The sequence below is a fragment of the Pyrus communis genome, chromosome 1 (genome assembly GCF_963583255.1).
Source record: "Pyrus communis chromosome 1, drPyrComm1.1, whole genome shotgun sequence".
In the NCBI taxonomy this organism is placed as follows: domain Eukaryota; kingdom Viridiplantae; phylum Streptophyta; class Magnoliopsida; order Rosales; family Rosaceae; genus Pyrus; species Pyrus communis.
The window spans coordinates 1,633,673-1,655,869 of record NC_084803.1 but is presented as its reverse complement, the minus strand read 5'-3'; the positions used below and the strand labels follow the sequence as shown (position 1 = coordinate 1,655,869).

The 22,197-nt window shown below is 39.5% G+C and overlaps 3 protein-coding genes across 8 annotated transcripts; 1 reads left to right on the top strand and 2 right to left on the bottom strand.

Annotated features, from left to right (window-relative positions):
* Positions 1-3,398: 3,398 nt before the first annotated feature.
* Positions 3,399-5,964, top strand: LOC137735965 (deSI-like protein At4g17486). 2 transcript variants are annotated; one of them, XM_068475321.1, is made up of 5 exons: positions 3,399-3,653; positions 3,935-4,062; positions 4,178-4,433; positions 4,687-4,974; positions 5,491-5,964. In XM_068475321.1, exons 3-5 carry the CDS (start codon positions 4,226-4,228, stop codon positions 5,733-5,735), a joined length of 741 nt encoding a protein of 246 aa, XP_068331422.1. In that variant the 5' UTR covers positions 3,399-3,653; positions 3,935-4,062; positions 4,178-4,225; the 3' UTR covers positions 5,736-5,964. The 2 variants fall into 2 exon arrangements, with proteins under 2 accessions (XP_068331422.1, XP_068331419.1); XM_068475318.1 differs by lacking the exon at positions 3,935-4,062 and having other exon boundaries at positions 3,400-3,653.
* Positions 5,965-6,134: 170 nt separating this feature from the next.
* On the bottom strand, positions 6,135-9,494 carry LOC137735944 (lysophospholipid acyltransferase LPEAT1-like). Of its 4 annotated transcripts, XM_068475308.1 has the most exons (10): positions 8,608-9,494; positions 8,397-8,516; positions 8,213-8,250; positions 8,034-8,098; positions 7,771-7,839; positions 7,369-7,502; positions 7,059-7,199; positions 6,849-6,912; positions 6,481-6,525; positions 6,135-6,346 (listed from the first exon to the last, which is right to left on the bottom strand). In XM_068475308.1, the coding sequence occupies exons 1-9, from the start codon at positions 9,109-9,111 to the stop codon at positions 6,506-6,508; spliced, it is 1,155 nt and encodes a 384-aa protein (XP_068331409.1). In that variant the 5' UTR covers positions 9,112-9,494; the 3' UTR covers positions 6,135-6,346; positions 6,481-6,505. The 4 variants fall into 4 exon arrangements, with proteins under 4 accessions (XP_068331409.1, XP_068331405.1, XP_068331412.1 ...); XM_068475304.1 differs by having other exon boundaries at positions 6,135-6,525; XM_068475311.1 differs by lacking the exon at positions 6,481-6,525 and having other exon boundaries at positions 6,135-6,459.
* A 5,464-nt stretch (positions 9,495-14,958) lies between these two features.
* On the bottom strand, positions 14,959-17,014 carry LOC137708712 (peroxisomal membrane protein 11A-like). Of its 2 annotated transcripts, none has more exons than XM_068447855.1 (2): positions 16,093-17,014; positions 14,959-15,472 (listed from the first exon to the last, which is right to left on the bottom strand). In XM_068447855.1, exon 1 carries the CDS (start codon positions 16,903-16,905, stop codon positions 16,114-16,116), a length of 792 nt encoding a protein of 263 aa, XP_068303956.1. In that variant the 5' UTR covers positions 16,906-17,014; the 3' UTR covers positions 14,959-15,472; positions 16,093-16,113. The 2 variants fall into 2 exon arrangements, with proteins under 2 accessions (XP_068303956.1, XP_068303949.1); XM_068447848.1 differs by having other exon boundaries at positions 14,963-15,388; positions 16,093-17,013.
* Between the last annotated feature and the right edge of the window lie 5,183 nt (positions 17,015-22,197).

The following is a 22,197-nucleotide window of genomic DNA, read 5'->3' as shown; positions in this document are numbered from 1 at the left end:
CTTAAAGGATGAATTTCCCATTTTGCCACTGCAATTGGATTGAAAAGTGAAAACCACTGTAGACTGGTACTGCCCAACTTGGATAAGAACGGGGCACGGTGTCCGGTGGGGTCCAAGCTTTTGACGGTGTGCACGTGTCCATTTTGTTTTTCGTACCACTCGACAGCTTTATACTCATGGAATACGCTTGTCGTTTCTAGCGTTTCGATTTTGCAATAAATTGTCGTCTATTGAGATGAAACGACACCGCAACATGGTAAACGGAACAGATCAAGGCCGCCAACTGTCATGGGACCTATATGCTCATGAACAAGTTTTCAGAAATTAAACAAGTTAATTCTAAATTTTTTGTTCAATGGGTTTTTCTTTTTTAGGAATTTGATTAATGGAGTGTTTTGAATCTTTTGATCAAAGAAAGGTATTGGAGATAAACCTATTATGATATTGAGAAAAGAAACTAACACTTCAATTTTGAATCAAACTAATCGTCACTGGGTAATCAGTGATTGGGGACGAATTCCAGACCGTATTCCACATGACACACCATGAGTTTGATTCCTAACATTGGTTAATCGCACTATAGTAATTAGGAATAAACTAAAATGCTTCTGTAAGTCTTTCAGCTTCCGAAATGGTGGACCACCATATATATATATATATTATGAATTAGACCAACGTGTTATTTGATCGTCATTTAACTGATATCAATGTCAACAAAAAAAAATATATATATATAAAAAGTGACAGCACTGATATAACTCATGAGTGATTTTATTGTGACCATTATACCACCACATGATATAACATACTCGTTAAAATTCAAAACATATCAAAATCCGTTTGAAATATATTGTAACCCATAAATTAATAATGCAATGCAAAATATAATTATCTAACTGATAAATGTCTTAGGAGCTATAAAGGATGATGTGAGATTTCTCTATGCAAATAAAAACAATATCGTTATTCAAAAAAAAAAAAAAAAATTCTTCATAGTTGAGATTATGTTGATATAAATTTAATTCTAAATTGGTGGATCGTTCTTATTTGTAACAGATTTATATTATTATAAATGAGAAAAGATTGTTCAAACTTGAAAATATCCATGATGGGACATTTATATTTCACTTCAATTATGGTTTATTTAATTTTTTTTGGTCAAGTTTTATTGGTTTATTAATTATGTAGATATTTGAGTGCTGATATTTAATGAGAAGTGGTGTTGAACGTTGATGGAACCCCAGGATGTCCGTGCTAGCCTTCAAATCAGTGCATATAAAAACAAGCTGGCAACTACTGTTGCACTTCAATTATATTAGACACCCACACAAGTCTTCAACGACCCGGGCACGCTTTAAAAGAAGTGAATTGTTATCGAACTATATTATTAGAAATAACAAAAGTAAGTTTATATATTCAAAATTTTATATCTGAAGCGAGTTTTTAAGAAATTGCTTGGGTTAAAGCGAAGCTGTGTTCGGAAGTAGTATCGATTGATTGAAAGGTTTGGAAGATAACTTTGTTATAGAGAGATGATACATGTTGTTACCGGATTCAAAGGATTAGTCCATCCTTCAAGACCTACATAAGTCTCAATATTGACTTTAATGTTTTTTTTAAGAAATAATTTACTTTAATCTAATACAAACTACGACATGAGGAAAATGAATTTGAATTTATAGAATTACAGTAATTAAATTGACAATTAGTTATAAAATTACAGTTCCTTTTTCCTCGAAAAAGTTATAGAATTTATTATCGCAATGGTTCCTGATTTTGGTACCTAAGTATCAGTATTGAACCATTTAGTCCTCAAATATGCACTTGTGTTGTACTATTAGTCATTTTCGTCAAGTTTATCTATATAAGTAACTTCGCTATCATCAATCTTCAAATTTAATGTAATCGCCAATCGCCATCTAGTTTTAATTTTTTTTTTTTTTTTGACCATAATCATAATTTTAAAAATTTATTATTCAATTTTCAACTTCAATCGATTCAAGAGCTCTTGCTAAACCCCACAATCATTGCTCTCTTTGTTCTTGGATTAAATCATCTATTCTTTTCACAAATAAAGGAAGTGGCTTTCTTAAAAGAAGTATTATTTTATTTTCTAATCATGGAGTTTAGTATAAACTTAAACACATTTCCTCATTTCACATGTGGTTTAATGTGACATCCCACATCGCCCAGGGGAGTGATCCTTAAATATATATTCTCATCCTTACCTAGCACGAGGCCTTTTGGGAGCTCACTGGCTTCGGGTTTCGTAGGAACTCCGAAGTTAAGCGAGAAGGGGGCTAGAACAATCCCATGATGGGTGACCCACTGGGAAGTTGCTCGTGAGTTCCCAAAAACAAAACCGTGAGGGAATGGTAAGCCCAAAACGGACAATATCGTGCTACGGTGGTAGAGCGGGCCCGGGATGTGATCCGCCCCGAGCCGAGATGTGACATTTAATTTATGGGTTTGGAGAGATTTTTCAGTATGCTGTGAGCATGGTCCGATATACTAAGTGTAATAATACAAGTGATTGAAAATTTTATTTTTCAATTTTCCAACCAATTGTATTAAGACATTTGTCTACCACACCATGTTCCTAACACATTAAAAATTTTCTCACGGGTTTGTTTTGTGTTATTGTTTCTTTTCTAATTTTGTTTTTCCCTTAAGCTTATTACTCAAAAGTCACATTGACCAAATTGTCTTTCTCTTTGGCTGCAAATATTATAAAAAAACACAATTAATAATTGCTACATGTAACATGTTGATGTTGACTCCTCAACATCCAATTTTTTTTATCAGGTAAAAAGGAAAAAAAATATTACACTAAGTTATTTATTTCATATATGTAATTTTAGCTTTCGGAGTTAATTAAACTCTTTAACCCAAATGATGACCAATCATATCCCACAAGAAAATACAAGGAGAAAACGACGACTCACCAATCCGTTGAAGAAGGGTAGTTACTATGAATGTCCATTAAAATTCGATCCAATATGAAAATTTCATTTTTTTTTTTAATTTTTCTTGATGTGGAATTTGTTGTTAGATACTCAAATATAATGATTAATATTCTGCATTTTCAAAATGTGTTTATAGTAAGGTTAATTATGTATTAAATAACGTACTTTGTTATCAAACGTAGACTAGAATTGCAAATAAGGAGGATTGGTGACTAGTTGGTCAATGCCGCTTGAATAAAAATTCAAATTCTTTTTGTCGTAATTTAGACAATCGTCTTGTTTAAATTAAACATCAACTAAAATTTGTCGTTTTTGATATTATAAAACGTGAATTAGTTATATCCAACGAGATTCCAAACCCACCGTAATAAAAAGGTGACCACTTTCTTTCACTCAAAAACACGTACTTTTCCCAAAATACTCTGGCCTCCGACTCTAACACTTCAATTTCCATTTTTCGGCAATTTCACGCTCTCTCTCTCTCTCTCTCTCTCTCGTTTCGTATTTTCCTCTTTTTTTGCGAAATTAGAATTGAAAAATACAGAGTAGGTTCCAGCAGAATACAAAAACCTTCCATTTAACAGCGGCTGTTGGCATTTCTGAGCTCTGGAAATACAGAAACGCAGCTGTTTAGTGTTCAAGGAGGTTGGGTTTTGCTGGGCTCCAATGGCTCTCCTCTGCGAATCGGTGAGTTCCACAGTTAAAGAACTTCAATTCCTTCCAGTTTTTTTTCTTCAATAATTTCGTCTGGGCCTCGAATTTATCTTCTGGGTCCTGTATGGTAGCTGAGAGAACTCGGGAAAACGAACAAACAAGTGGGAATTATGATTCACTGAGTTTTGACAATGGCTGCTGTAAAATTTCACTTTTTTCTACTAACAATGAACATTTCTTACACAGTTTTTAAAATAAAAAGCTTATTTATTTGTTAGTTTTGGTTACGAATTTCTCTGCTTCCTCTCCACTAGTTGAAACGAGATCTGACTGTATACTCTGAGATCTGCACTGGAGCCTGTTGAATATAATGCTGCAACTCTGGTCAACGAAGTAGTTGCAATTCACGCAGATTAGAGTAGTTTAAAATATCGCTTTTGTGGTAAGAAAGACGATATATTTGTACATATGCAGTTTGTGTTGAGGTTTTGTTTTTAATGCCACTGCATTTCATCCCTTTGGGTTCTAATGGCTTTTATGTTTACCCAAATTCATAGGCCGGAGGCAAGCATTGAGTGCATTCTGGTTATACTTATTAAGGAAACATGAAATTTGAGTTAAAGAGATGGAGTTCCATTTCCCCGCTTCAATTGAAAACCAAATCAGTGGGACGTTTTTGTATATTTCCCAAATCAAAGTCCGATAACGCTGAATCAGGAAAAGCACCAGTTTATCTCAATGTATATGATTTGACTCCCATGAATGGCTATGTCTATTGGGCAGGCTTTGGAATTTTTCACTCTGGTGTTGAAGGTAAGCTTATCTTCTGTTTAGGCAGTCTGCATTTCATATTATCCGCCTAAACTTAAGCTGAACTGTGTTTTTGTTTGTTGGGGATTTTACATGTTGTATGTCTTCTTGTTTTGCTCAATTCTATCTAGTTTTGGCGGTTCTGAAGTTTTGGCACAATAGATTATCGAATTACTATAAACTTGTTATTCTTCGTTCTACGTTGTTTCGATCAAGTGAAGTTCAGGGTTTATGATAGTCCATTTTCATTATGCAGTTCATGGTGTAGAATATGCATTCGGAGCACATGACTACCCTACAAGTGGCGTTTTTGAGGTTGAACCTCGCCAATGCCCAGGGTTCAAGTTCAGGAAGTCTATTTTAATCGGAACAACATGCTTGGACCCTACTCAGGTTCGAGAGTTTATGGAGCGCCAGTCTTTGAGCTATAACGGTGATACATATCACCTGATTGTCAAGAACTGCAACCATTTCTGCAGGGATATTTGTCGCAAGCTCACTGGAAAATCAATTCCTAAATGGGTGAATCGACTGGCAAGAATAGGTATCCTCTTTTCACGCACTCTTTTAAGGGTTGCTAGTTACATAGTCCTTTATTTGTTGTCTCTGCCTGCCCCATAAAACAGTGTTATATGGTATCACCGGTATGACTTTTGATAGGATTACTTGAGTACTTCATAAATATAGGGTGTACCTTCAGTCAGAGAGATTTCCTTTACCTTTGCTTTCAATGGCACGTATAAGCATGCTGTGTTAGCGAGAGATATATAGACATTCGAACTTTTAGAACCCTTCAAACATGTTCCAGGTAAATGACTAATTGTCCCGGTTCTTTGCTAGAATACTTGTTTTGGTTGCAATTAAGTTTCTTTAGTACTTTGTAAATGATTAGAGTCATCATTCTGATAATAAGTATCGTCCTAAGAGAACGGCTTAAGTCATGCATGTTTTAAGGTCTTACCCGGGATCGAATCAAGATTCAAATTTATAATGAATGGTGGAAAAAGCAGTGATTTGCAAAGGTAAATTAACTCTGTTCCATGTAATTGATATGTGGTAGGTTCAGTATGCAACTGCGTACTTCCGGAATCTCTGAAGATTTCCGCTGTACAACACGACCCAAACTGCCAACCATACGACAGCGAGAAGAGGAGCTTGAGAAGCACCTTCAGTTGCCTGTCTTCCATCTCGATGAGGCAGAAGCAATTATCATCATCTTCGTTATTTCTGCAGTCGCCCCTGAAAGGCTGCTTACCGCCATGGGAATTGCGAAGGTCGTTGAATGGTTCGTTGAAAGAAAGGTGAGAAAGTGTTTGGAAGACTTGCTCTTACGCCCCCAATTGTAATTTGAATCTAGTTTGATGACCTAGCAATTAGGGGAATTTCGAACTTGTTGCGAGAGTTTTTTGCGAGCGTCAGTAATTGAAGGCTGCCGTCACTCAGATTGTTTGTGTTCTCCCAGGTTTGTTGACTGATGTTTATGACCGTTGTAACTATAAGTTTGCATGAAGAAATTGCTAAATCATTTCATCTAGTCTTTTCAATATGTTTTCTTTTTCGCGAAAATCGTGCGAAGTGATTTTTATGGCGCCACTTCTATCGATTTTCAATTAGATCCTTTATCTTAATTTATTCACCGCAAAGAAAAAAAAACGTTTATAATCGATTCGGAGTGGGGAGAGAGAGAGAGAGAGAGGGTTCAGAGTAAAATCTTTGTTAATTTTGCACTAGAAAGGATCAGATTGAGATACATCACACGTTAGCACCATTAGGCTCTACCAAGATAAGAGCTTTTTACTGGTGAAACAAAATCACAGCAAATACATGTACCAGCCCAGCTCGTCGAGATAAATCGACTTCCGCGAACCCATTCCATCCTCCATTAACTGAGAGAACGTAGAGCCACCGGAAAACACCTGCTTTAGGAATGCCAGCTTAAATCCACAACAGCATGCATCGTAAAAATACCGTTTCAACTTACCCGACCAAAAATAATTCTTCAGCATTCCACATCAATTTTAATATTTCCCTACAACAAATAGAATCATACATGAATATACAGATGACGGTCCGAATTAGCATTGGGAAAACAAACCTGCATGAACATGAAAGAGAGGCTTCAGATCAACAGGCGCAAAGTTTCTTCGATAGGGGTTGTAATGCATTTTAACATGGTGAGAATACAAATATTTCGATGCTTTAGCGTTAAAGGCCACGGTTTCCATAAGCATGGTATTACAAGTTAATAATTGCACACCATGGCACATCAATACTGATGACGACCACCCCTCACTGTGGCTTGTGCAATCATGAACGAAAACTAGGAAACTCAACAGCGACGAGATATCATTTGGGAGCGAGGCCCTGAAATTTATCAATCGTCTTTCTGATGCAAAACACTAGGATGGCTATTATTACCATTAAGAGCAGAATGATACACCCGCTTCTCAGCAAGTCCAATATCTGCTAGAGTCATGTTGCCCTGTGTATAAAACAGAAACATAGATGGAATCAAGTTACAAACACCAGGAGGTCGCTTGATTAATATCTACCGAGTTGGTCACGCTCTCAAGCGAGAAAAGGATGTAAACTTGGTTTCGTAATATACTTTCAAGGGGAAACATATACCTCACTGGCCATCATTCTTCTGACGTTACTAGCATAGAGTTTTGGATCATCCTTTTCTTCTTGTGAGGGGTAATAAACAGGTAACCTTGTGACCTCTATGTGATTTACAAATTGACAGAGGAGAAATATCACATGGCGCACCTGGAAATAAAGTAAATAAGGTAACTAAAATTAGAAGCCCGGAAGAATGAAAGGAAAACAGTCTATATGCCTGATATTGAATCCTTATGATTTGTATTATGTATAATTATCATGCATAATATGCATTTTCTCTCTACGTGTTCATGGAAATTGTTTAAGAAACACTCACCCCAGATATCGAGTCCCATGCAGGACTAAATCTGTGGTAAGGATACCTAAGAATCACCGGAAGAACCGGAGCTTTTGCCAGAAATGCTCCCGTCTTGAATGGCAGAAGAAAGTCTCCGTTTGTAGTAGTGCCCTCTGTAGAAAGATTTAAGATAAATAAATAACAACAGTAGTATAAGCATGACTGACAACATAACGCACATCTGCTAAAAAATGAATCGCAGATCAGTTTTCAGTATGGATGGAAAACAAATGCAAAGCTATAAGCATCACCAATATCATTTAATTACATATGCTGCCAGAAAGCCTCAATCAAGATAAAATTAAATTGGTAAATACGAGTCGAAGGACAGCTGAAAACTCTAATTGGGCTTTCTTATAATAGAGTGTTTAAAACTATAACCTGGGAAAAGCATTATTGGTGGGGCAGATTTATTCTGATGTGCTTCTTTAACTCTTTCAGTCACGGCACCTGCACATGACATCCATTTATTGATCAACCAACATTGCTATATAAGTAATACAATCGAAAACTCGTTATATAATCCACTTGTGATCGATCAAAGTTCTCAACTTAGATACCACCAATAACACATGAGTTACGGTGTACACATTACGAGTGTTTACAAAACTAGCAAAAGCAGGGAACACCCATAATTTATGTACCTGCAACTCCCTTGAAGTCTGATGACTTTGACTCCCGCTGAACATAGACACAACCCAGGCACTTGCTGTCAAAATTAACAATCCGAAAAATGAATTGACGGAATACTATGGTGACAGATAAACTAGAGATTTTCAGAAACATGATGAAACTAAAGGAAGCGAAAGTGAATGCAACCAACCTGATGAGGCCTACTAGAGGAAGTTTTGCCACCGATCTCTTCACCAACAAAATCCAGGATAACAAAAAATGGGAATCAATACATAGATAATAGGTCGAGACAGATAAAAATGGAACATCTTTCAATCAAAATTCACATCCCAGAGCGATAAAATTAGTAAGAACAAGTGAAGACAGTGGCGAACCTTGGCAACGAAGCTCGGAAACGAATTAGACATGTGATACAAGATATCCAAATACGAAACGTGATTCGATATAATCGCCCCTGGCCTTTCAGGCTCCTTCTCTTCGCCCCCATCTTTTCCCTAACCAAAAATTTAACATCAAAATTTACCACTCAAAATCTCACGAAATCAATTTTCATGCTTTAGAGAGAGAAACGGTGAGAGAGAGTACCTGGGCGGCGGGTTTGGGGTCCGAATCCAATGATATTCGATAGGTTTCGCTGATCCAATAGAAGCCGAAGACGACGAGCATAACTCTGGATAAGGCGCGGCCGCATTGGACAATCACCGCCCGCCGCCATCCGCCCATGTGCGCGTAATCCTCCTGCTCCTGCTCATCGCGATTGGGGACTTTGAAGAGCGTGCAAATCCGGCAAATCAAGTAGTACAGCACCAACACCGTCGTGGCCAGCACCACCCGTATCGGAACCAGAGTCACCAGCGCGAGCCCTAGCAGCACCTTCTCCTTCACCGGTAATCCGCCGCGTCCCATGGTGCCGTACACATCGCGTCGCACGTACGCCGCGCATTTCTTCTCAAGCTCCTGGAGCTCCTCGGCGGAGACCGAGGAGTTCGTGTCGGATTTGAGGAGCGGTCGATCGTCCTTGGGCGCCGGACCGTCGTCGCGGTCCGGCTTGGCAGGATGGGAATTGAGGTCTTTGAGTTCGGACTCCATGAGCAAAAAGAAGTAACTGGGGGGGGAGTCGGAGCCTGGCGGGTTTTAGTGAACGGCCATCGAAACGATGGCGTATTGGAGTGTGTAGATCTGGGAAAGATGAGTAATGTGGACCGGCGGGTAGATTGTGGTTGCGCGGGGGGTGAGAGCTTGCTGGTTGCTGCACGTCCAAATTCCCCTCTTATTTTTTATTGATTAATTAATTATTAATCACCCCCGAGATAAAGAAAGAAAGAAATAAATAAAAATGGCACCAGGAAGAAGAGTCGGACATACGCAGGAGTATTTACAATCCGAGAAGGAACGGAAATGTTGCCGAATTGTGGCGTGTCCGATGATGAATCGATGAAGCCAGCCAAGTGGATAGTGTCATTGTCGTGATATGATTTGGACTCCCTCCTTGTTGGGCCAAATGGCCCATTAGTCGATGATTGACAAAGTCGCCACTAAAGTAGATTTTAGGCCAACTTTTTTATCATTCCGTGTAAATCACTAAATCTTGTGAGCAATTAAAGTACAATCCTAAATTTTCATTAGTCTCTCGTTAGATAAAGGGGGTTTTAATAAAAAATTCATGATACAGTTCATTTTAACGAAAAATTATATTTTTACACTAAAAGGTCAATACTGATACTATTCACTTTACCATTTATTTTGTCATTATCATTAAAACTTAAAATTTTTAAGTTATTTTCATTAGTTTTCCTTTACATAAACTCCCATGACTTTCACGTGAAGGTATTTATTTCAATTCAAATTAAACCCTAAATATATATATATATATATAAATAAATGTAGTCAGAGAGTCAGAGCAGAGTATGCATGGTTTGGTATTGCTGTTCTTTGAAAAAAAAAGCAGAAAGCAATTAAAGTACAATCCTAAATTTTCATTAGTCTCTAGTTAGATAAAGGGGGTTTTAATAAAAAATTCATGATACAGTTCACTTTAAAGAAAAACTATATTTTTACACTAAAAAGTCAATACTGATATTATTCACTTTACCATTTATTTTGTCATTATCATTAAAACTTAAAATTTTTAAGTCATTTTCATTAGTTTTCCTTTACATAAACTCCCATGACTTTCACGTGAAGGTATTTATTTCAATTCAAATTAAACCCTAAATATATATATATATATATATATATATGTGTAGTCAGAGAGTCAGAGCAGAGTATGCATGGTTTGGTATTACTGTGCTTTGAAAAAAAGCTGCTTCTGCTGGGCTGTGAGAATAAGCAGCTGTGAAATAAAGCAACAGAGTGTTTGGTAAACTTTTTTGTAAAAATGCTTTTGAAAAAAAAAAAAAAAGCAGTATTAGAGTGTTTAGTAAACTTTTATGTAAAACTGATGTGAAAAAGTCGGTTTTTCAAAGCTAGGTTTTGCAGTTTCTTGTTTTTGGCTTTTTTTCATCCAAAACTGTGAAAAAAAACTGAAGCTGAGTGTTTACCAAACACAAAAACAGCTCCCAGCTTTTTTTTATAGTAGCTTTTTTTAAAGAAATCAACCCTATCTCATTAAAGGACCTACACAAATCTAGAATAAAGAATTCTAGAACATTCACTAAGGTTGGTTAGGTAGATTATTCAAGTTAAAGTAGTACTTTGTAGAAATGACTAGAATGTTGTTTCTTAAGTTGGTGGAAGAGTCTAGAAGAATGGTGAGGTTTCCACCAACATGCAAGATTAGTGTAGATAATTCTAGCTTAGGAAGTTAGTGGAATTATCTAGATATCTCTAGCATGGTGTGTCCATGCTTCTCCAAGGTTCCATCCATGCCTATAAAAGGAGAAGGCATCCACACCATTTGTATCAACAAATAAACAAGTAACCAACCAAGCAAGCTTGTAATCAAGCAAGCAAGCAATCAAGTGAGAGTGAGAAGCAAGAATAGTCTTGTAGTAGTGTGAGTGATCTAGAGTTTGTCTCTAGAAGGTGAGTGAGTGTCATAGCTTCTCAAGAGTGTCCTTAATAGTTTGTGTTGTAATATTTTGTTTGTGTAATACAAGTAATTTGTTTACTTGTATTGTCTCTCCAACACTTTTGTTAGAGTTGTGTACTCTGAGTTTTTCCCCAACAATTGGTATCAAAGCTGTACGATCAGGGACCGTCTTTATTGAAGCTTTTGAGAATCATGAGAAGTTTAGTACTTCGCAAGATTATTTGTTAATCTTGTTTGGCTTATCGAAGCTCTGCCGACACGATGGGAGATCTTCAAGTTGTTGGAGGAATCAAGAAGTTGAACAACAAAAATTACAACACGTGGGCGACGTGTATGGAGTCTTACCTACAAGGCCAAGATCTTTGGGATGTCGTCGGCGGTAATGAAGTTACGCAGCCAGAAGAAGACCCCAGCAGCGCTTTGAGGAAGTGGAAGAACAAGGCAGGTAAGGCCATGTTTGCCTTAAAAACTACAGTTGAAGATGACATGTTAGAGCACATACGGAAGGCCAAGACACCAAAAGAAGCATGGGACACCTTCGCCACACTCTTTTCAAAGAGGAACGATACAAGACTGTAGCTTCTCGAAAACGAGTTATTATCAGTGGCCCAAAGGGACATGACGATTGCGCACTATTTCCACAAGGTAAAGTCTATTTGCCGTGAAATTTCTGAATTAGATCCTAGTGCTGCCATTGTAGAATCCAGGATAAAAAGAATAATTATCCATGGATTGAGACCCGAATATCGAGGCTTCGTTGCCGCTGTACAAGGATGGCCGACCCAACCATCATTTGTTGAGTTCGAGAATTTGCTTGCCGATCAAGAAGCTTTGGCAAAGCAAATGGGAGGGGTCTCGTTAAAAGGTGAGGAGGAAGCACTCTACACCAAAAGTAAAGGCAACTTTAAGTAGCATGCTGGTGGTGGATCTAAAAGAAATGGTGACAAGGAAAAAGGTCATCAAGGAGGAGGGAGTTCTCGGCCAGGGGGAGCTCTGAAGTATCACGACAACCGTGGTTAGTCCCAGAATAATAAAAGATTTGAGGGCAAGTGTTACAATTGTCAAAAGAATGGCCACATGGCGAAGGATTGCTGGTTCAAAAGGCCTGCAGAAAGTAACGTCGCCAACTCAGAGAAGAAAAGTGAAGATGATTGGGACATCATTATGTCTCTAGCCCTGGAGGAAGAATGGGACGGTGAAGCATCTATTGCTACAGAGAAGAAAGAGTCAGCTCTCACAGCAACAAGTCTGGAGTCGATTGACTACCAGAATGATTGGATCGTGGATTCAGGCTGCTCAAACCATATGACAGGTGATGAGAAAAAGTTACAAAGTCTGACTGAGTACAAAGGAGGCCGCTTAGTGGTGACGACTAACGACTCGAGGCTACCGATTGGTCACATCGGTAAGACAATAATTGAGCCCCGATACAACACTAACCATGTGCCGCTTCAAGATGTCTACCATGTTCCACGTATGAAGAAAAATCTACTTTCAGTGCCGCAATTGACGTCATTGGGAAACTATGTCTTGTTTGGTCCACGAGATGTGAAAGTGTATCGATACCTCAAGATCTTAGGGACGCCAACAATGGAGGGACGGCGACTGCAGTCAGTCTATGTAATGTCAGCAGAAACTGCATACATAGACAAGACAAGGAAGAACGAGACAGCAGATTTATGGCACATGAGATTGGGTCACGTTAGCTATCACAAACTAAATGTGATGATGAAGAAGTCAATGCTTAAGGGGTTACCTCAGCTTGACGTGAGAACAGACACGGTCTGTGTAGGATGCCAGTATGGTAAAACACATCAACTACCATACGAAAAGTCGAAGTTTAAAGCGAAAAAGGCGTTGGAGTTGGTTCATTCTGATGTGTTTGGGCCAGTCAAGCAACCATCGATAAGTGGGATGCGGTACATGGTGACATTCATTGATGACTTCTCGAGGTATGTGTGGGTTTTCTTTATGAAAGAAAAATCTGAAACGTTTTCAAAATTTAAAGAGTTTAAGGAGACAATTAAAGGAGAAGTAGGAAAGAAGATCCGTTGCATATGCACAGATAATGGAGGAGAATATACCTCGAATGAGTTTTCCCATTATCTACGAGAATGTAGAATACGTCACCAGTTCACCTGTGCCTATACGCCACAACAGAATGGCGTAACGGAAAGAAAGAACCGGCATCTTGCAGAAATATGTCGAAGTATGCTCCATGCCAAGAATGTACCAGGAAGGTTTTGGGCCAAAGCAATGAGAACTGCAGCTTATGTGATCAACAGGCTTCCTCAACCCAGGTTAGAATTTGTCTCACCCTTTGAGAAACTGTGGGATATGAAACCTACAGTTAGTTACTTTCGAGTCTTTGGCTATGTGTGATACGTATTTGTTCCAAGTCATTTACGTAGCAAGTTTGACAAGAAGGCAGTCCGATGTATCTTTGTGGGATACGACAGCCAAAGAAAAGGGTGGAAATGTTGTGATCCTACGAATGGAAGGTGTTACACATCACGAGATGTGGTGTTTGATGAAGCATCTTCTTGGTGGTCCTCAGAAAAAGAGGCGTTGCCTAATTTAAGAGAGATAGAAGATAAGTTGCAGCAAAAGATGGGGGAGCAAATTGTTCGAATCCAGTCGAAACCAGATGAGTCTGAGGATTCGCTTAATGGTGATGATGTTGAGCAAGCAGTGCCCCAAAACCCTTGGCAAGCTGACATATATCAACAACCAGAAGAAGATAGACCTAGTGAAGTGGAAGTATTAACTCCACAATCACAACTAAGGAGGTCAACAAGAATCAGGAAGCAAAATCCTAAATATGCCAACGTAGCCATAGAAAAAGAAACAGTTGAACCTGAGTGCTTCAAAGTTGGGAGAAGAGGTCACTGCAGCAAAACTAAATCAAGCTTGGAATCCAGTGCCAAAGCGAAGAGATGTGAAACCCATATCATGCAAATGGGTATGCAAGAAAAAGCTTCGTCATCAACTCGGCATGAAGAAAAGAATGAGATGGTGTTGAGGGGGAGTGTTAAAGAAATCAACCCTATCTCATTAAAGGACCTACACAAATCTAGAATAAAGAATTCTAGAACATTCACTAAGGTTGGTTAGGTAGATTATCCAAGTTAAAGTAGTACTTTGTAGAAATGACTAGAATGTTGTTTCTTAAGTTGGTGGAAGAGTCTAGAAGAATGGTGAGGTTTCCACCAACATGCAAGATTAGTGTAGATAATTCTAACTTAGGAAGTTAGTGGAATTATCTAGATATCTCTAGCATGGTGTGTCCATGCTTCTCCAAGGTTCCATCCATGCCTATAAAAGGAGAAGGCATCCACACCATTTGTATCAACAAATAAACAAGTAACCAACCAAGCAAGCTTGTAATCAAGCAAGCAAGCAATCAAGTGAGAGTGAGAAGCAAGAATAGTCTTGTAGTAGTGTGAGTGATCTAGAGTTTGTCTCTAGAAAGTGAGTGAGTGTCATAACTTCTCAAGAGTGTCCTTAATAGTTTGTGTTGTAATATTTTGTTTGTGTAATACAAGTAATTTGTTTACTTGTATTGTCTCTCCAACACTTGTGTTAGAGTTGTGTACTCTGAGTTTTTCCCCAACAGCTTTTTTCAGAATCACCTCAGTACCAAACCAGGTCTAAATGTGGGTTATAGACCACGATTTCTGTAAAAAATGAGATTGTTGAGTTCTCACAAGTTATTTTGCGTACACAAGAAGAAAATTGTTATAAGTTATTTGGGAGCAATTTGACCATTTATTAGGTCCATAAATGTCCCGAACTTGAAAGCTAGAGAACGGAAAAATAGAAAAATACTAGCGGAAAACATAACATCTCCAGAAGGCCATGCATGATTTTCAAGAATCTTATGGTTTGTGGAAAATTTAACGAAAATAGGTTTCATGATGATTTTGGTAGTTTTTAACAAAACCGATGAAAATCGTGGGTTATAAGGCAAAAAACCGATGAAGCAATCCAGCTCTCAAATACTAGCAAGGCAAAAAACGTAACCAGAACGGAGTTCGGTTCGCCAAACAAAAAAGTTTTCTATTCCCGAACACTTTTTTCACCAACCAAACGCAGCTTTCCAGAACAAACCATATAAACTCTACATAGGTTTGGCGCAGAAAAATGCCACTTAAGTTGAAACGTTAATGGAAATGGAGAACCCGAACATATTCAACATAAACGTCTGCTAATAAGCTCACAGCTAAAACGTCTATCCAGTTTCTGTCATCACACGACTGGCATACAACGAGGAACCGCAAAGTTGCAGATAGAAATGACTGCGGGAGGCACAACTCGAACCATGGATGGATCGACCTAGAGAGATGAGCGTACTTGTTCGCCACTCTGTTAACTAGTTGAACTCATTAGTAAAACCAATTTTCCGTATTCTTGAAAGAACTGCATTCATCAGATGTCAAAGAAAATTCAAGTTCAAAAAGATCAAAGAACAATTCTATATGAGCAGTGTAATTGGTAATCAGTAGTAACTGCGTGAAACGAAAGGCAAGCAATCATAGACTTCGGGTTTAGCAGGGCACGAACAAGATGAATCGTCAGGGATGAATTCCGGTTGCACTTTAAGCAGCATCAAAGTCGGATTTGACCTACGAAAGTCAGATTCTTGGACAAATGTTTTCGGCAATATTGCTCCAAAATACTCAACATGTCATGTTCAAGGAAAATGAAGATGTCGAATTTGAAATGTTCACATCATTATTGGCATTCATCACAAATGTCAAGATACCAAACAACGAGTTTTCGATCTGTTGAAGTTCTTCTTGTTAGTCATTACTAATAAGTTGTTCATCACTTCATTTGATTTTTCATCTTTCAGAAAAAAGGCCTGCGAAAATCACTTACGAGCTAAAGAATTCAGTTTTCGCACTCACGAGCTAACGAATTCAGAATGTGCTATAAAATGAATTCTTATTGAACCATTGCCTGTGTCAATCTGCATACATTTTATTCTCTTACAATTTGCAGCACAAATTAACAAAGAAAGTGTCAAGCAACCATACCTTGTAAAAAGGCCATGAATCTCAGCAAGACACCCAATTCTTGTGAGTGCTAATCAGAGCCGATAACATCCCGGCCAGCGATATCGAAAGAGGCCCCAAGAACGGTCCGCCGCCGTCCCGGATGTCCGCCAAAGCCATTAACGCGTCCGCCGAATCTTGAACCACTGACAACCTCTTCATCATTTTCTTCTCACATACTTTAGTCAACTTCTCCTTCTCTTCCTCGCACCCGTTCCCCCTCATAATCGCGATCTCAATGCTCGATTTTACACACCTTTCGTCCTCCGAAATCCGACTCAAATCCCTAAATTTCAACGAGATGCTGCCGGCGTATCCGATGAACTCGGCCCAGGCGCTGATCTTCTGCAAATTCCGCGAGTGCTTCTTATCGATCAACCCCGACTTGACTAGCCAGACGAACTGCTCAACGAAAAAGTACAATCCCTCGCCTCCGTAGGCGATTAGTGCGAGTACGAGCTCCTGATTCGAATCTAATTTCGATTTCGAGCTTCTCAGAGCGTTGACGTCCTGGACGAACTTACCTAAACGGAAGGCCTTGCGGCTGATGCCGACGCTCGACTCGAAGCTCTTGAGCCGCTGCGTTAGGGGGAGGGTTTCGGGGAGGGCGGAGGAGGCGAGGACGATCTTGGTGGCGTACCGGGATATCTTAAGGAGCTTGTCGACGCCATCTCGCTTCGCGAGGTAGGCTTCGAGGTGGTTCAGGAAGTCCTTCTGCTTCGGCTTCGACGGTGGATTGATTCGGTTTTGCTGGTTCAGTAATGGAGCCGTGGTTGTTGAAGCTTTCGAGTCCATGGAGATGCAGAGCCCGAGCGAGAGAGAGAACCAGAGGAAAAGTTCTTAGTCGTATCAAAACGCTGCCGTTTCCGCGGGAAACCGTTATCTTGTGGAACCCATACCGCCATACGTCAGTATCCACCAGTCAGCTTGTTTTATTGATTCGTGCGCCACCGAAACTTTTTTTTTTTTGGGGAGTTTCGTGGACGGGCTTTTCAGATGAGTAGGAGATCGCAGTAGATCCATATTTTAGTTATTGGGCTTCATTTTTGAACATGTGACAATAACCTTTTTATGGTCATATAATAGGTAGAATCTTTCCATACTTGCGTCCTTCACACCGGAGAGTGATCACATTTCACCATCCTTGAATAATGTATTTTTATAATATAAACTACATAATCGAAATTGTTCAATTTATAAACTTCATTTAAAGATTATTTTTTTAAAAAAATTATTTAATTCGAAGATCATTTAGTTATCCAAGTGTATCAAGTAAATTGACAGTTCATCATGGATATATTACCTGATAATCACATTGTCAATTTGTTCTATAAATTTGGAAGATTAAACGATATTTGATTCGAATGACTCCTTACTAATGATATTCAAATAAAAATTAATAAATTAAACAGTTCTGATTATGAAATTTAGATGGTGAAGATACTTATTCAATAATGGTAGAATATGTCCCATGTGGGAATTGCAAGTATTATCCTTATTCAAGTGTGTTATGAAGAGTAACTAAAGTTCAACACTTATTTGTGTTATAAGCTGACACTCCTTTTGTTGGATTATAAACTTTTTGCACTTATGCATGCATTAAGCAATACAATGGATCTCAAACTTTTAAATTTGAATTTTCTACATTTATCAACATTTCGCTCAACCGAACTATTATATCAATCTAACGACAACAATTTAAATCTTAATCTGTCAATCACAATTGATAAGTTTTAGATCGTTAATTTTTTTTTAATTTTTTTGGGTCAATAGATCGTTAATTTTTTACACACATCAAACTAATCGAAGAACTAAGCCTCCCGCCACTCCTTCGCCAGTCCCTCGAGGGATCCACTAGATGACCCATCGACTTCCAAAGCTTTCAGGGCAGTGCCTTGAAGCTCCCTCACCCTCCTCCTCACCCCTTCTCCTTCCTCCTCCAAAATTGTCCTCACCACCCTCTCCACCTCGCAACGCCCCACCACTTTCTTCCCATCATCCTCCTCCGCCTCCGGCCATACCGCAACTCCCACATCCACCAAAAACCTCGCATTCATCCTCTGCTCGGCGTACAGCGGCCACGCAATCATCGCCACCCCATGCAATACGCTCTCCAACACCGAATTCCAACCGCAGTGCGTCACAAACCCAGCCACAGACCGATGGCTCAGAACTGCGACTTGAGGGGCCCACGAAGGTGTCACCAATCCTCTCCCTCGCGTCCTATCCAAAAACCCTTCCGGCAAATAGGACGCCGGAAAGACCGTGTTGAAACCCGCTGTAAACACGAAAAATTCCTGAAACAAGAGACAAGAATACGTGTACAAAATATATTTTTTGTTTGTATTGATTTTGGGGTTACAATCTCTTTGTAATTTGATCCTCTGATTCTATCTTCGTAGGGTGTAGGTTTGTGGATGAGCTGTTGATCCAAAGGGCCGTCGGGGCTTGATCTAGGGATGAACAGTTGATGAACGGATCTTCGAGGGCTTTTGGGCTTGATCTTGAAGACTGGATGTATGGATTTCTTCAAGGGCTTTTGGGCTTGATCTTGAAGGTTGATGGATGAGCGGATCTTCAAGGGCTTTTGGGCTTAATCTTGAAGAACGATTGGATGTGTGGATTTGTTGAGGTTGTTGATCCAAAGGGCCGTTGGGGCTTGATCTTAGGATGAACGGATGATGAACACTTTCTTCAAGGGGCCGTCGGGGCTTGATCTTGAGTCGGTGGAAGTTCTTCAAGGGCCGTTGGGGCTTGACCTTTGAAGGAGGATTTGACGAAGAACGAAGAGTGTTTTCTTGATCCTTCGGGATTTGCTTGAGAGCTTTAGAGTTTCGAGGCTTCAAGGTTTTGGTGTGATGTAAATTCCCTTCTTTCTTTCTCTTCTTCCTTTCTTTCTTCCTCTCTCAAATGAATGCCTTGGCTTCCTATTTATAGAATTCCAAAACTTGATTTTTGGATTTAAATAATCAGATGAAATAAATCATTTCTGCCAGGTATTGACACGTGTCCTATTTGATGACTTTTCCAATTTATTTCGATTTTTCGTTGAGTCACACGCTACATGTAAAATTTATGTGACACGTGAGTGTTGAAATTTTAATTATTGGTCAACATTCATTTCACCGAAATTTTGATGTCTACAAATGCCCCCACTTCAAGGCGCGTCGTAGACATGTGCTTGTCACGTGTAGAAGATGCGTTTTGAAGTCCCTTAATGTAGATGTCAACCCAAGGGCCGTCGAGGCTTGATCTTGAATTGAGCTGGAAATTTCTTCAAGGGCCATCGAGGCTTGATCTTGAGTTCGACTGGAAGATTTTCTGGTTTCCTCCAATCGTTGATTTTCCACAAACTTAATCTTGAACTGGGCTGAAAGATTCTTTTGGTCTCCTCCGAAGGTCTGAACTTACTCCTTTTATCTGGAGTTGAATTTGATTCAAGGGTGGTGAACACTTGATTTTGAATCGGACTTGTGATTTCTTCAAGGGCCATTGAGGCTTGATCTTGAACTGGGCTGGAGGATTCTTCTTGTCTCCTCCGCTCGTTGATTTTCCTTTGTGCTACTCTTGAACTGGGCAGCAAGATTCTTTTGGTCTCCCCCCGAAGGTCTACGAGCGGTTTCAGGATATGGCAGGCAAGTACGAGGTGGAGGTGCTGACCTGTTTCTTTGTTCAATCTTTCCAATTCGTATTGAATACGAATTGGAAAAATTGAAGTTTCCTTGTCCCTTCTCTGGCAGTGTATCAACCGTTGAAGATGACTACTCGAGAGCAACGCTAGGTAAGCAACCAGGAATAGATTACAGGTAGTCGGTTCCAGATCGGAAGACTGACTCCAAGTGCCGGCTGATTGCTTCTTTCACTTTGCCATGCGAGTAAGAACAAGGACAAAGGAAAAGACAGGGAAAAAGCATGATATGAGATACCTTTGCTTTCGAAGAAGCAGCGAATGAATCAACACATATATTTGTTGTGCTTGTCTCCACATGCTTCGATGTATCATTTTCACTTGCCTTACTTGCTCCCCTTTGCAGAAGTGGTATTTCCTTATGCAGGTTTAGCATCTTCTCTTGTAGTATTTGTCCTCCGATGCAGGAGTTGAATGCAACCTTTGCATTTAAATGGTGCTTCACTCCTTGGTGGCAACTGGTTTGAGTGGAGGTTCCGACATATTGCTTCCTCTGTCCTTGTCTTAGCAGGTGAGAACAAGGGCAAAGGAAAAGATAGGGAAAAAGCATGATATGAGATACCTATGCTTTCGCCCTTGATGATATGAGATACCTTTGCTTTTGAAGAAGCGGTGAATGAATCAGCACATGCTTCAATCTATCGTTTCCTCCTGGGTCATCTGTACTCCAGGCATCTGGTATCTTCAAAGGTTGAATAGGTTTTCTCAAATGAAGAAGAAGAATTGTGTATTTCGAGAGGCTTTGTTGGGAGTGCGCCCTCAGAGGTAAGGAAGAGTTGGGCATTTTCTTCAGGTCTGCCTTGCCATAAGAGACGAAGGTCGACACATATAGGGATTTCTTAATAGCAAGTGGTGGTCTTGTTCTTTTACCCTTGTCGACAGACGTCTCTTCGATTTCTGAACGACGCCTCTTCGATTTCTGAACGAGCGCCACTTTTGACAAAGTTGCACGCGTTTTCTGAAAAGCAGAGAAAGCGTCGCCGAACTTTGCGCTTGTCGGCTAAAGATGTGTAGTTGCGATGATGGCCTCTACGTGTTCTCGACTTTGTCAGATATCTTTTGACAAAGTTGAACGCGTTTTCTGAAAAGCCGCGAACGCGTCGCCGAACTTCACGCTGGAAAATCCGGATTTTTGAATCGGTGGTCGTGTCGCTTGGCTTTTTATAGAGCGGTATTGATCACCCCAACATTCACACTCTGAAGATTGCCCATTCTTGAAAAATTGTCTCCGACCCTTTGAAATTTTTTTTTATCCCTTCTCTTTGAACACCTTTGAAAAATGACTAACTCATCGAACCTTTGCTTAGATTTGAGTCTCAGCAGCGATCCGGTTGTGCCCCGTCAAGGTAATGTATGGCGCCCTTCTTTTTTATCTTCTAACGGTCCTCTTACAGGTGAAGACTCTGTGATGAAGGACGCAACAACAGCTACGATAGTAGCTAGGAACCTCCTCACTCCTGAAGATAGTCGGCTGCTTTCAGGACGGTTGATGATGATGCTGTGTTGGCGAGATTGATTGCGCCAATGTGGAGGGAGCTTGATGAAGACAGTGGTGAGAATAAGCTCTCTTTCTGAATTCTTGAGGCCTCGAGCTGTGGTGCACTCCATTTGATTTGGTGGATATTTTGTCACGGGCCTTAAGGTTTAGAGGGTCCAAGAGGCCTCCAAGAGGCCATCCCAGTTGTTTGGGCCGAGAATATATATATACACACATACACATATATATATATATATATTTTGCATTTTTTTTTTTTTTTTTTTTTTTTTTTTTTTTTTTTTTTTTTTTTTTTTTTGGGGATAGAGAATATATATATTTTTTTCTAATACATAGTAACATATGTATTATTATTATTTTTTTTCTTTTCTTTTGTAATAAAATTGACTTTCTTTAATGAAACATTTATTTATTTATTTTGATGTGACTGTACTTGAAGTTTTGAAGTTTCAAGTTGCCTACGTACTCTTCCAAAGAAGAGATCAAGTCATAACGTAGTTCAAATGAGTGATGGTTTTGATGATGATTTTGGTGATGATTTTGCCATACACAGTTTATGCTCTTGTGGGCCAGGAGCGTTTGGTGCCATTTGCAGTTTCAGCTCATGCAGACAAGGAGCTTTTGTTGTCACCTTTTAGGCTCGTGCGAACGAGGAGCTTTGGTTGTCGCCTTTTAGGCTCGTGCGAACGAGGAGCGTTGGTTGTCGCCTTTTAGGCTCGTGCGAACGAGGAGCTTTTGGTGTCACCTTTTAGGCTCGTGCGAACGAGGAGCTTTTGTTGCCATTTGCAGTTTCAGCTCGTGCAGGCAAGGAGCGTGTCTTTTTGATGATTTTGTCAAACGATCTTAGAGAGGCATTCCTTGCAATCTTCATAGCAAGGAGTCTTGACTGAGTGATTGAAGAAGT

Excerpts from the sequence above, each read along its gene's own strand:
- LOC137735944 (XM_068475298.1), bottom strand. The coding sequence starts at position 9,111 with ATGGAGTCCGAACTCAAAGACCTCAATTCCCATCCTGCCAAGCCGGAC. Across the intron at positions 8,517-8,607 it reads ACCCCAAACCCGCCGCCCAG|GGAAAAGATGGGGGCGAAGA; the intron begins GTACTCTCTCTC and ends ATTTTTGGTTAG. Across the intron at positions 8,099-8,212 it reads CCTCTAGTAGGCCTCATCAG|CAAGTGCCTGGGTTGTGTCT; the intron begins GTTGGTTGCATT and ends TAATTTTGACAG.
- LOC137735965 (XM_068475321.1), top strand. The coding sequence starts at position 4,226 with ATGAAATTTGAGTTAAAGAGATGGAGTTCCATTTCCCCGCTTCAATTG. Across the intron at positions 4,434-4,686 it reads TTTTCACTCTGGTGTTGAAG|TTCATGGTGTAGAATATGCA; the intron begins GTAAGCTTATCT and ends TTCATTATGCAG. Across the intron at positions 4,975-5,490 it reads GAATCGACTGGCAAGAATAG|GTTCAGTATGCAACTGCGTA; the intron begins GTATCCTCTTTT and ends GATATGTGGTAG.
- LOC137708712 (XM_068447855.1), bottom strand. The coding sequence starts at position 16,905 with ATGGACTCGAAAGCTTCAACAACCACGGCTCCATTACTGAACCAGCAA.